Source organism: Rhinatrema bivittatum, chromosome 2 (genome assembly GCF_901001135.1).
Source record: "Rhinatrema bivittatum chromosome 2, aRhiBiv1.1, whole genome shotgun sequence".
NCBI classification, from domain to species: Eukaryota; Metazoa; Chordata; class Amphibia; order Gymnophiona; family Rhinatrematidae; genus Rhinatrema; species Rhinatrema bivittatum.
In genome coordinates, this window is record NC_042616.1 from 310,490,119 (window position 1) to 310,504,088 (window position 13,970).

Consider the following 13,970-nt stretch of genomic DNA (forward strand, 5'->3'; position numbering starts at 1 on the left):
TATATGGTGGGCCCGTTCCAGCTCTAGTGGTTGCTCAAAGGTTAATTGCAAGCAGGTGGGAATCAGGGTCCCCAAAAAAAACATGAGATCGGTACCTTCTGCTCCCTCCGGAATCCCTAATATTCTAATATTGTTGCGGCGATTTCTATTAGATAATTCTTCCACATCCGTTTGGAGCTGCGCCACAGTTTTTGTGAGTTCCGGGAGAGATGCGGTTGTAAGGAGCAAAGAGGATACTTGCGTTTCTGTGTCGTCTAAGCGCAATTGAAATCCATCCATCCGGGCAGATAAGGTTTGCAGGTCTGTGCGAATCGCAGTAGTGTTTTCAACATTAAGTTGTAGCATGTCCTTCATTTGCTTGAGTTCCGCTAAGACCAACTCTGCCGACGCCATATTTTTCCCCGGATTGATCTTGTCCGGCGTGGGGGGATCTTGTTTCTGTCTCTTTGTGCCTGCAGCAGAAGCGAATGCTGCTTCAATCTTCCCCGTTTTAGTCGCTGCCATGTTCAGAGAAAAATTGGTCCCTCGGTAGCAGAGAAAAAAGAATTAGAATTCGACCAAAAAGAGCTTTTGGGAGCGAGGGTGCACGGAGCTTTAGGTGTGGGCGGCCATCTTGTGCGCTGCTCAGGAGCGCCCCCGGGAGGGTAATTTTCAATAGTGTGTGCTAGTCAGTGCATGCGCAGGTAAGTTAGTGCATCTAAAGTTATAGCCAGAGCTGCACAGTTTATAAAATATCACATCTCTGTTCCCAAAACTATGTACACATATGTGAGTACACACATATTTTTGTAATGCCAGCATCTGCTTTCTTTCTGTACTTATTTTATAAAAGTACACGCATACATTTTGGGGCAGATCTTCAAACCTGCGCGCGGGCGTAGATTTCTTCGCGCAACCCGGCGCGAACAAATTTACACCCGATTTTATACCATGCTTGCGCTGCCGCGCGCATGTTATAAAATCCAGGGTTGGCACATGCATGGGGGTGCATAATTGTGCAACTTGCGCACGCTGAGCCGCGCAGGCTTCCTCCGTTCCCTCCAAGGCCGCTCCGAAATTGCGGCCCTGCCCCTGGAACGCGCCTTTTTCGAAGCCCCGGGACATTCGCGCGTCCCGGGGCTGTGCACGCCACCAAACTTATGCGAAATAGGCTCAGCGCGCACAGGGGCAGATTTTCTCAGGTTACGCACGTAGCCTTTGAATATCTGCCCCTTTATGTGCATAATAATTGTGACAGGCATGTAAAATCCCAGAGCTAAATGTAGAGGCAGGTATTTTATAAAGTGTACTTGTGCCCCACTTGGGAAAATACTTACTTGTGTGCGTACTTGGAATCAGCAGTTGGCTGATGCCTCACCAGTTCATCCTGACCATCCAGTTTTACGAGTGAAAATCCTTTTGAAAATCACCTCCCTGTTGTTTACCAGGAACTTCCAAACCCCATTCCTGAACTCCTAAACTGCCCTTTTCTTTTCCCTTTCAAATTTATGCAGGACACTGCCAGGACGCGCATACTTCTGGTTTTCACAAAATACTGTTTGCACCGTTACAAGCTACTTGAACATGTTAACTTCCAACTTTTCACACTGAACTGTTCGAGAATTCACCCCATACAGTATTGACCTTATCGACAATCCGTTCTGCTGGCCACAGAATTCTTACCTGTCACATCTGGACTGTTTAACAACTGGAGAGGATCACCTTGCTGGTGGCTGAAAGGAATCAGTAAGTTTTTACATGGGACATTGTCTTTTTCAAAAGTACTGAGGCAAAGTTAACTATTTGGGAATATTATTTTGTGTGTTTGTGTGTTTGTGCTTTTAATAGTAAGGCAGCAAATAAACAAGTTAGACTGTTTGTATTTTTAAATGTCAGTCAGTAAGGCAGCTGGTAAGTAGTAGTTAGTGTGTTTATTTTTAAAAGTCTGTAAGGCAACTAGTAAGCAGAACTGAGTGTTTGTATTTAAAAAATAAAAAAGTAGCCAGAAGCTAGAAATAAGCTAGGAGCAGTGTATACCTAAGTAAAAAGGTTGAAAAGTTCAGTTCGGTTACTCACCTTGGAAAGGTGTTGAGGTAGTGTGATTTGGTTTGATTAGGTACCAACATTTGATAATCAAGAGAGCAGTGAGTCACTCTGGCTGACTAACTTACAGGCCGATACAGTACAGTGCGCTCCGACGAAGCGCACTGTTAACATGCTCTTGGACGCGCGTTTTCCCTTACCCCTTATTCAGTAAGGGGCGGAAAACGCGTGTCCAACCCGCGGTACCTAATAGGGCCCTCAACATGCAAATGCATGTTGAGGGCCCTATTAGGTATTCCCTGCGATACAGAAAGTAAAATGTGCAGCCAAGTCGCACATTTTACTTTAAGAAATTAACGCCTACCCAAAGGTACCCAGCTCCAATCCTGCAGAAGCACTCCCAGTGTGGGGGGGTGTTGCACATTTTTCATACACTATTCTGTACAATCATTGTAGCCGGGAATTTTTTTGTAAAGGCCACTTGAGAGCTTTGATAAGGATTCAGGTGTTCTGGAGACAAGTCCTACCAGCCCCCAAAACCCAAGGGCTCAACATGACTAGTCAGAAGATCAGCACCAGCTCAGCCCTGCAGTCCTGTGCAGCTCCTGTGTGAGTGATCCCTGTTAGCCTGCTGGACCATGACAGTTCATTATAATAGTTTAACAAAATCAGAAAGAAAGCTAAAAGACTTGGAATGCAGAGCTAAATAAGTGACAATAAATACCATGAGAACAAGAAGACTGATCTTTTGGAGACTTTTAACTATGAAAGTATCTCTTCAATATAAAATATTTCCCTATTCTTAGACTTCTCCCACTCCAAACAGAATAATCAATGATGCCAAGGCTTTCAAGGAACAATAAGCAAAGCACCAATGGACTGAATTGGAAGGGCAATATAAATACTGAAGAAACCCTGTCCCCTGCCTGGACAAAAAATACAGATTTATTCAATTGGGTTTGTCTTCTCTGCAAGACAGAAAAGGGAACTCACAGTTCCTAATCTTACTTAGAATTATCATATTTGGGGCGGCGCTATTTCATGGCCAGCCAAGATGGATGTATAAATCGGAAGCTCCTCACCCCCGAACGCTAAATCCATCTTATAATATTGCTTTTTACTGGCTATTTGCTACTCACAACTGCTTTATTGTTTGCTAAAATCTTGGGATGGCAGCCAAACATAAGACTACAGACCGAAAACAATTTTAATTCAGTAAGCATGCCTCCAACCTCCCTGACTGTGGATAACGCTAGAGCTCTCACACTGGAAAATGCAACGCCGACTTCCTCCCTAAGCTCAAGCTCCATTGATTTACCAACTAGGGATGAACTATGCTGCTGGTTTTTAGAACTGCGGGCTGACATGAAACAAAATAAAAAAGACCTCTTCGAATCCATTGCGGAGGTAAGAAAGGACCTAGCGGCTATGGGCTCTCGCGTCGATGAGATGGATATTCAGGTAGAAGGCCACGCTGATGCCATTAATAATTTGGAGGCACATCAACAGCTTATACAGAAGAAGAACACACTCCTCACTGAAAAACTGGAGGGTCTTGAAAATTGCTCTCGGCGATGTAATTTACGGATCGGTGGGGGGGAATGCCTGAAACTGAAGCATACAAGGACCCACTGGATGTGGCTCTGAAGATTTATACTTTTCTACTTACTGCTAAGGAAGTTATTGCTTATTCAGTTTCCCCTGTGAAAATAGAGCACGCTTATATGGCGCTCAGCCCAAAGCCTGACAATAGAGCCAGAGACATTGTTTTATGTTTCCATAGTTTCACGCAAAAATCCCTCAATTTTTAAGGCAGCAAGGAAGCAACATGAGTTGAATTGGGAAGGTCATTCTATTGCTGTCTTTCAAGATCTGGCGTCAACCACTCTGCATAAGCATTATGAGATGAGAGACATAACTCGGACTCTGTGCACTGAACAAGTCCGTTATTGATGAACTTTCCCTTTTGGGTTGCTTTTCACAATTAAAGGAGTTACCTTCCAAGTAAAATCTATTCCAGATGCTGTGGAAGCCTTCAAACAGTTGAGCGTACCTATCAGCCTCAGCATGCCTAAGATGGCAGCCAGTGCACCTAAAACAGACACTCATCCGAGATGGCAATGTGCTGCAAAGGGTGGTCGGAGGCTGCACTGGCAGACGGAAGATTCATGCTCAGCATTGTCTGATCAGGGCTTAGGAGGGCAACTGATTTTTTGTCTTCTGTTTTGTACTTTGCTGTATTGCCAGGCTAGCGGTTACTCCTTTCTGTTTTATAGTTCTAACGAGCTACTGGAACTGAAGGTCAATTTAGCAATGTTTCTTTATTGGGTTTTTTTTCTAGTTTACATAATGGAAATTTATTATTGATAATTCTTTGTCTATTGTTTTGACTGGGCATTCAGGGGGGTTGGCTTCCATCCTTCTTTGTTTTGTCACTATAGTCCCTCATGATTGGTCAGATTTGCTGTGGAGGACAGGTGGATCGTTGATTGGATGGGGGGGATTTTTGTGGGAGGGTGTTGAACATTTTTCATACACTATTCTGCACATACATTGCAGCCGGGAATTTTTTGTAAAGGCCACTTGAGAGCTTTGATAAAGATTCAGGTGTTCTGGTTTATATATATATTTTCAATGCCAGCCCGATCCTTTCTATTAATGTTAAAAATCTGAATACATTTCAGAAGCGCCAGTTTTTATTTCATGAGTTAACTACTAATAGAGCCTCTATTGCATTTTTGCAGGAGACTCACCTAAGGAAAAGGCATGAGCATCTCCTATTCCATAAGGATTACCCACACCAGTTTCTGGCTGCTAGCACTGTAGGGGCGAAATATACTGGGGTGGCCATTTCAATTTCTAATTCTTTTACACATGAGGTAATCTTTCAACTCCCTGACTCGCAAGGCAGGTTTCTTTTACTAAACGTTAGAATGGGCAGAGAGATACTTACTTTAATTAATTTATATTCCCCTAACACTGACTAGTGTTCCTTTCTGAAAGTGATAGATGATATTTTACTCTCCTATGCGGAGGGGATACTTCTCTTGGGAGAGGACTTGAACCTCGTAAACATTCCACTTTAGATAACTCACAGCATTCTGCCTCTAAAATATCTGGACGGGTTTAGTTGATATTTGGAGACAGAGGTACCATACTTCTCATGTTTACACCTTTTTTTCATCATCCCATGGATCATACTCCCGCATTGACTATTTTCTCACAGATAAGTTGTTGCAAAACTGGGTTACGAGAGTTGGCATAGGGAAGATTAGCTGGTCTGACCTTGCACCCGTATGGGTGGATGTTTCTTTTCAGGATCTGTATTGTGGTCGGTGCTCTTGGCGCCTTAATGAAAGTTTGCTGAAAGATGATGCATTTCTTAAATCGCTCAGTGAGCAGCTACAGGAGTATTTTCAATTTCAGGCCCATGTACCCAATTCACAGGCTATGATTTGGGATTGCTCTAAAGCTGTAGTACAAGGACTTTTAATATCTCAGGCTTCTTACTGTAAAAAGGAAAAAGACCTTAAATGATTTAAATTGTTCAATGAGATTACATGGCTATCTCGCGCCCATATGCAGACCCAATCCAATTCCATATATCGGAAACTGTTGGAGGCTCGGTTACAGTTACAATCACTTGATGATGCTTTAGTGGTCCATAATCTAGAGCTAACTAAACAGGAGCATTTTGGGGATGGGAATAAGGTGGGATAATACTTGGCAAGACGTCTGAAAGCTCTTCATATGCAGAGCTCTATGGCTAAAGTTAAAAATGCGCAGGGGGAAATGGTTACGCAATCGACAGATATTCAGCATTGCTTCACGCAGTTTTACACAAATCTCTATACCACAGATAATGCCATAGTTGCACTGTGAGGGGAGGGAGCACTAGGGGGTGCTCCCCATTGCGGGACGAGGTGTGTGTGCCCTTGCAATGATAAGGACCTCATCTGGGAATGGAGCAAGACCAGGCCACTGCCGACATGCCAACCTCGGTGAGACCAACCACACAAGGTTGGCCTCTGAGTAGTCCTCCGACCACTCCAAGCCCTTTCGGCCTGCCACTGGGTAACGGCAGAGGCGGCAGGCCAGACATGAGGCACAGGTGGTTGAGGACTTGAAACGTGGATGCTGAAGACAGCGGAACTGACAAAGACACAGGGAGTGACAATGACGAGGACAGGTTAAAATCAAACAAGATAAAAGTCTGGAACTCCAGGAGAGCAAAGGGCCTCCAGCCGCTGGCAGACACTCACTGAAGAGCAGCAACAAGCACAGGATGGACAATGGCCCCACAAGGAATCCAGGCGCAGCAGACGGACATCTGAACAGGAGGATGAAGGAATCCAGCCAAACTCCAAGCAGCGACATCCTGAACGGAGCCTTGGGACCCAGCGTGATCGACGCACCTGATAGGTCAGTCGATGGAGGATGAATCCTCCAACCCAGCGTGGAAGACGCAACAGGGGGGAATCCAGAGATTGGGCTGAAGACGGCCACTAGGGTTCAATCGGAACCCAGAACGAGATGAGGACATCAGGACATGACAGATGAGGAGGATCTTCGGCCCTGTGGGATGGAGGAATCCCGCCAGTGCCCTACACACCCTAGTGGGGGTGGTCGTGGACCATTGGGCCACTGTGCATCCTACCAACCCAGCCAGGCTAGTCGCGGACCACGCAGGGATGGGATGACAGAGCCTCAGGAACTTAGATGAAGAACCTCAGGACGTGAAGACATCAGGATGCGAAGACAGCAGGACGACCAGGATGAAGACAAGAGATGAGACAAGAGACCAAGGACTATGACGAGGGATCCCATGAAGAAGAACGCCAAGCAGGAGTGGAGAGCAGGAAGTCCAGGAAGGACCAACTCTTAGCAAAGGCAAAGCTGGAGTGGAAGTTGGGCCCTTAAGTAAGGCTGGAGAAGAGGAGACACCCAGGGAGGAGTCCAGGTGGAGCCAGAGGGACCACTCCCTACTGGCCTTTTAAATCCTGATGAGAGACGCGGCCTCACCCCTAGGAGGAAGAGGGAAGAGGAAGACTGCAGGACCACGGACAGCGGCCCTGCTGCAGATGTCGAGAGGAGAAGCCAGCATGACGGCAGCCTCTGGGTCATGGGAAAACGGCGGCCTCTGGGCCGCAAGGTCGAAACATGGCGTCAGGCATGCTGGTGGAGACCAGGTAAGAGGCTGCCCGTAGCTCCGGCTGCAGGCAACATCGCAACAGCCATAGCTGATGATGATATAGATTTGTATTTATTCTCCATCTCACTTTCCTGTCTCTCTCCTGAACAACAGAGCTTTTGGACAAATCTATTAGCACTGCTGAGGTATTATAGGTTAAGTCGTCTTTGAAGGTGGGAAAATCTCTGGGGTTAGATGGACTTTCTAGCGATTATTACAAATCTTTTTCTATATTTTAGCTGCCCCATTAACTGACATGTTTAATTTTCTTCAGGAAGGGGGTTCTTTAGCAGTTAATTCTAATGTGGCTGGGATATTGGTTATTGCAAAATCTGGGACACTGCCCTTTGCGGATCTTACTGACCGATCTCCCTTATCAATTTAGACCTTAAAATCTTAGCCAGGGTTTTGGCTGAATGTTTGAACAGAATTCTACCTAACCTAGTGCAATATGATCAGGTAGGCTTCATCCCCAATAGAACAGCAGCAGATAATGTTCATGAACTTGTTGATCTGTTATGATGGGTGCATAAAGAAAATGTTCCAACCATATTGCTGTCTATCGATGCAGAGAAAGCATTTGATATGGTTCACTGGTCCTTTTTGTTCAAGAAGCTGGAAAAAAGGCAGTTTGGCCCTTTTGTCCCTCAGTGGATTAAGAAACTGTATGATTCGCCAAAAGCTAGGTTGAAGAAGGTTAATGGGGGCTATGGGGATGACTTTACAATAGGCCGTGGTACGAGAGAAGGGTGCCCTCTGTCCCCTTTATTGTTTGCCTTTTTTCTGGAACCTTTCACTAATAAGGTACTAGGGATGTGAATCGTTTTTGAACGATTAAAATTATCGTCAGATAATTTTAAAATCGTCCAAAATCGTTAGAGTGCACGATACAATACAAATGCCCATGATTTATCGTCAGGGGCATTTGTATTGTATCGTTAAATAGGGCACACAAAAAAAGCCCCTAAACCCACCCTGACCCTTTAAATCGACCCGACCCATCGCTATTTTTTTTTTACAGAGGCCCGCGCCGCAAAAAAAAAAACAACCCCCATCTGACCCTTTAAATCGACCCCCCCCTCCCGACCCCGACCCATCGCTAATTATTTTTTTTACGGAGGCCCGCGCCGCAAAAAAACCCAAAAAAACCCATCCGACCCCTTAAATCGACCCGACCCGACCGATCGCTATTTTTTTTTTACGGAGGCCCGCGCCGCAAGAAAAAAAAAAACCCATCCGACCCTTTAAATCGACCCCCCCAAAACCTTTTAAAGTTACCTGGTGGTCCAGGGGGTCCTCGGGGGGCCTTGGGGAGAGAGCCAGGGGGGCCTCGGGGAGAGGAGAGATCCAGGGGGCCTCGGGGAAAGATTTCCCAGGCATCAGCTGTTCTAAAAAAAAATAAAAAATGGTGCCGATGCCCCTTTGCCCTTACCATGTGACAGGGTATCCGTGCCATTGGCCGGCCCCTGTCACATGGTAGGAGCACTGGATGTCCAGCGCCATCTTTACTCATCAGCCCATATTATACTATGGGCTGATGGCCGGCGCCATGTTTAAAGATGGCGCTGGCCATCTTTACTCATCAGCCCATATTATACTATGGGCTGATGAGTAAAGATGGCCGGCGCCATCTTTAAAGATGGCGCCGGCCATCCAGTGCTCCTACCATGTGACAGGGGCCTGGCCAATGGCACGGATACCCTGTCACATGGTAAGGGCAAAGGGGCATTGGCGCCATTTTTTTTTTTTTTTTTAGAACAGGTGATGCCTGGGAAATCTTTCCCCGAGGCCCCACTGGATCTCTCCTCTCCCCGAGGTCTCCCGAGGCCCCCCTGGACCACCAGGTAACTTTAAAAGGTTTTGGGGGGGGTCGGGAGGGGGGGGTCAATTTAAAGGGTCGGATGGGTTTTGTTTTTTTTTTTTTTGTGGCGCGGGCCTCCGTAAAAAAAAAAGCGATGGGTCGGGTCGGGTCGGGAGGGGGGGGGTTGATTTAAATGGTCGGATGGGTTTTTTGTTTTTTTTTGGCGGCGCGGGCCTCCGTAAAAAAATAATTAGCGATGGGTCAGGTCGGGAGGTCGATTTAAAGGGTCGGATGTGTTTTGTTTTGGTTTTTTTTTGCGGTGCGGGCCTCCTAAAAAAATGTGAATTGGAATCGGAAACGATTCCAATTCACATATCTTAACGATCAGATTCGAGCCCCCCCGCAGCCGAATCTGATCGTTAAGACGATCTGGCACACGATTCACATCTCTATAAGGTACATCTTTCTGATAAGATTAATGGGGTTGGTTTAGGTGAACTGGAGTTCATGCAATCTTTATTTGTTAATGATATTCTTTTTACCCTTACCAATTCCTATTCTTCGTTAGAGGCTGTTTCGAGTGAACTGACCCGATTTAGTGTGGTTTCTGGATTTAAAGTTAATTTTCAAAAGTCTGAAATCTTGAATGTTAATTTAGATGGGCCTACTGTTCTCACCCTTCGTCAAGTATTTCCATTAGATGGGCTAAGCTTTCTTTAAAATATTTAGAGGTTTATATTGGCTCCAGTCTGGCTGATTTGTTCTCTTTGCCATTGGTAAAGACTATAGATAAAGACTTGGGAAAGTGGGATAGGGAGCACTTTTCATGGCTAAGTTGCATAGCTATAATCAAAATGAATGTTCTTCCGAGATTTATTTATTTGTTTTTAACATTACCCATACATCTGTCTGCTGCGATTCTGTGTTCCTGGCAGAAGAAGATTTTTCATTTTATTTGGAAAAGGCAGCCACTGAGGGTTTCCAGAGTGTTATTATTCCAGTCCAAAAAGCAGGGTAGTTTAGGGGTTCCCAATTTAGTGTGGTATTTCACGGCCTCCCAGCGCTGAGTACTTCTTTGATTTTCACAGATCTTGTGCCATAAAGCAGTAGATTTTACTTGAACAGGCCGATTGGTTTGATGCTTCTATCTGCACTTCCGTGGCAACCTCGCTCCACCTGGCGTCCTTTAAGGTGTATTCCATTAGCCTTACAAACGAAATTGCGAGTGTGGTCTCAGTGGAAGTCTAAATTGGTAGGTAATAGTTCCTATTTTTACCTCTAGCTTACGATTAATTTTACCCTACCATTTTACCTATTTGATTATTATTCATATTAATTTTATATTTCCAAGTTACTGTTTTTATTTTTTTTATATTTATTTTGTTTTTATGCAACACATTATTATTTTGATTTTAAATTATGTTGTTTGCTATTACTTTTGATTTAAATTGTGTTTGTTCATTGCCTAGGCCTTTTTAGTGTTAGATGGTTTATAAATACAATAAATGTAATTGTAAATCTTTCACCTTTTCCATAACATAACATTTCCTATGTGTTCGCACTCTATAGTATTTGATAATTGGAAGGAGTATGACGAGCAGAGCATTTTCTCTGTAATGGTGCACTTATGCTACCCAATGATATGTCTGCTAAGTATCACATGCAGAAGCTAAACTTTTTGGAATATGCTCAAATTAGGCATTTTTTTATGGCACAACAGAAATCGTTAGTTCTGTAGCCAAGTTGATAAGATACAAGGCTTAGGCCTAGATTCACTAATACCACCGGGCTCTTTGAATCGCGCGGTATGGGGGGGGGCGTGCCTATGAAAGCCGGCACCCAATAGCGCCATCATAAAAGGTTGTGCTATTGGCGTGAAATTGGCAGCAAAATAGGTTCTTACCTTTTCGCTGTCTGCGATGTCTTCATGGCGTCCGCCCCAGTGCCGCCCCGACTCCTCCTGTTCTGGTCTTGACGCCGCCCCCATTTAGTGATCGCACACGAAAAGTCCCTTTTCGCATGCGATCGCTTTGGAAAATCACCCCCTTAGTTTCTAAAGCACATTACCTGCTTAATGGGCACATGTCTGATAAATTCTCATATATGCATACATGGGAGGTGGATTTGGGGGACACTTTGAGTTTTGAAGACTGGGATTCAATTTTTTCCTGTGCTAGTAAATGTTCCATATCTGCTAGCCTTCAGGAAAATTGTTATAAATTGATATTCTGCTGGCATCCCTGTTCGGCTCCATCGCATATACCTGTTGGTGAGTGATTTGTGCTGGAGGAATTGTGGAGCTGTGGGCACTTTTATGCATATATGGTGGCATTGCGAAATTATTGTGCCCTTTTGGCAACAAATTGCTGCTTGGACATTGACTAACGTGGAGGTGGGGGATGTATATGACGCTAGTTATATTCTGCTTGGGAAGCCGGTTGAAGGTATTGCTATACATCATCAACGATTGTGCCAACAAATTTTTATAGCAGCTAGGTCTAAGATAGCTTTTTTTTGGAAACACTCTGAGGCACCCTCTTTTCAGACTGTAATATCTTGTTTATATAAATACTATCATCTAGGTTATCCCACAGCTCTCCATCAAAGCCGCTTAATTTCCTTTAAGAAAATTTGGGATCCTTTGGATATGTGGCAATGGTTGCAAGGTTTGGGTGCTCCATAATATCTGTATAATCAGATGGGTTTTTTTATGGTGCTTTCATTTTCTTTTATTTTAGTAAAATTTATTCTTAGTTTCTATTTAGATGTCTGTTCTCAAGGTGACTTCTTTGAATGTTATCCTGTGTCAACTCTAACTGTACAACTTTTGGGAATGTGCAGTATGGTTTTTGGTTTTTGTTCTATTGATGCTCTACGTGTTTATGGGTGAGTAGGGTTGGGGTATATTATGAGAATTATGGATGTCCATTTGTATTTTAATTTATTGTACTATTTCTATACAAACATTCAATAAAAATTTCTAATTGCAAAAATGAATTATCATATTTAAGATAAAAGAGGACACTTAACCTGGAATTAATAAGTTCATGGATATGCCATGCCCTATCACAATCACAGTCACCTTTATGGTCATGTTTGAGGAGTTCTATACATTTAAGATAGAATCATTAAACATAAAAAGTTCTACTTACTTTCCAGACAAAGTATAGTTTGCATAGGAAGAAGACATTTCCCACAGGAATGACACTTCTGTACCCAACTGCACAGAAACAGTTGCATTGATGTAATCGCCCAGCTTAATGACAGAGGGGGTGATCACTGTCACCTGGATGCCTGTAACTGACTCTTCTACAACTGCTTCTGCAATCTGTGTCCAGCTGCCCACAGCATTGGAAATCACCACTGACACACTGTAGTGTGCCACAGTTGGGTAGGTGTGCTGAATCATGAACACAGAGCAACGAAGAGCATAGTGCAAACACCCCGTCTTGGGAGCCAATTCCTGAGATGAAGCATTGAGCCTATGTCCATCTCCAAAATTTAACATGATGAGGTATTCTTGTTGGGGCTCCACTACCACCTCAATGCTAGTGGCTTGATGAAGAGCAGCACGAGACGGAGTCAGAGACACGTTAAGGATGGGATATTCTGCAACGGTTGTCATATTGGCCCAGAGGTGACTGAACTGGTTTTCTACTTTTAAAAGTATAGTTAGTATAGTTGGCATCTTAATCTCCAATGTTAACTGAAACAGAAAAAAAGATACATGACAGAATCCAGCTGGATAGCACAACAAATAGAATATTTAAGCAATATGGTTCATTTTCCTTTAATTCAAAAGGAAAACATAAGCATTACTGTGCTGGACCTTTAGAGGTAAATTTGCAAAGCCTTAGTTGCCTTTTAACAGGTAAGAAAAAGAAGAGCTGGCACACATAAGTCAGCCATATATGGGTAAGTGGATTTTCAGCAACCTAAAAGAATGCACGACCTTGACTGCATAAAATAAAGAGGCATTCTGGGGGGAGGGGGGGTTGTTTGAGAGCGAGCATTAGATACATGAGCATACTTTACATTTTGAAAATGTACATATATAAAGAGCATGCAACTAATTTGCATCTAACTCTGCAGCACATAAAACGTATGAGTGTATAGTTAGCCGCATAACAATCCGATTTTCAAATTCAGTTTTGACAGGTCCCTTGTTTTAAAGACTGCTTAAAAGTAGGCGTGTGATTTTGGAGATGGTTGCTCTTTTTAAATGAACTCCATGCTGATGATATAAAAATGTAATTGTTCATGGAGCATCACCATGCAGGCACATACTTTACACACAAAAAGAGACGTAAAGGAAAGTGAATTTGTTCATGATGAAGGAAGCATGGCTCTTGAAAGCCAGTCACAGATGTATTATGTTAGTCCAATAAAAAGGCATCACGTTTTGGGTACATTTTTAAAAACTAGACACACACACACACACACAGACACAGAAATAGATTTACCTTTGGTTGCCCAGGGATGGTGTGATTACTTTCTCCATCACAATAGATCCATTGGTAAATGTAATTAGAGCCCTTCCAAATGTTAGCACTCCAGGTTACAACAGAAGGAATATGTTGGCTTTCACATGCAAAACAAAAGAACAGTCCTGTAAAATTTTTAATAACAGAGGTACCAATCTAGTGCTGAAGTATTCATTTACAGAACAGGCAACTTTGAATTGACTAGATTATAATTAATATGATCCCAAAAGTTTAGGGCTTGGGGGGAAAAAGAATAAGACATCCAGGTACAGAATTCATTATGAATTCAACAATCAATAACAGGTTGAATACACTTCTCTTTATCTCAGACATCACATCCACTAGATTTTGATTAATTACTTTTCTGGGGAAATTAGATTTAGTAGTAGTTACCATACAGATCCCCTGTATTTATCCTTTGCTTTCTTGAATTCAGATACTGTTTTTGTCTCCACCAGATCCACTGGGAGGC

The 13,970-nt window shown here is 43.5% G+C and overlaps 1 protein-coding gene across 1 annotated transcript in view; it reads right to left on the reverse strand.

The window, feature by feature from the left end:
- PKD1L1 (polycystin 1 like 1, transient receptor potential channel interacting) overlaps window positions 1-13,970 on the reverse strand; it is a 446,216-nt gene that overhangs the window by 347,807 nt on the left and 84,439 nt on the right. The window contains exons 12-13 of the mRNA XM_029587088.1: window positions 13,478-13,595; window positions 12,167-12,720 (exon numbers count right to left, since the gene is read on the reverse strand). Coding sequence (XP_029442948.1) covers window positions 12,167-12,720; window positions 13,478-13,595 — 672 coding nt within the window. The remainder of the gene's footprint in view (window positions 1-12,166; window positions 12,721-13,477; window positions 13,596-13,970) is intronic.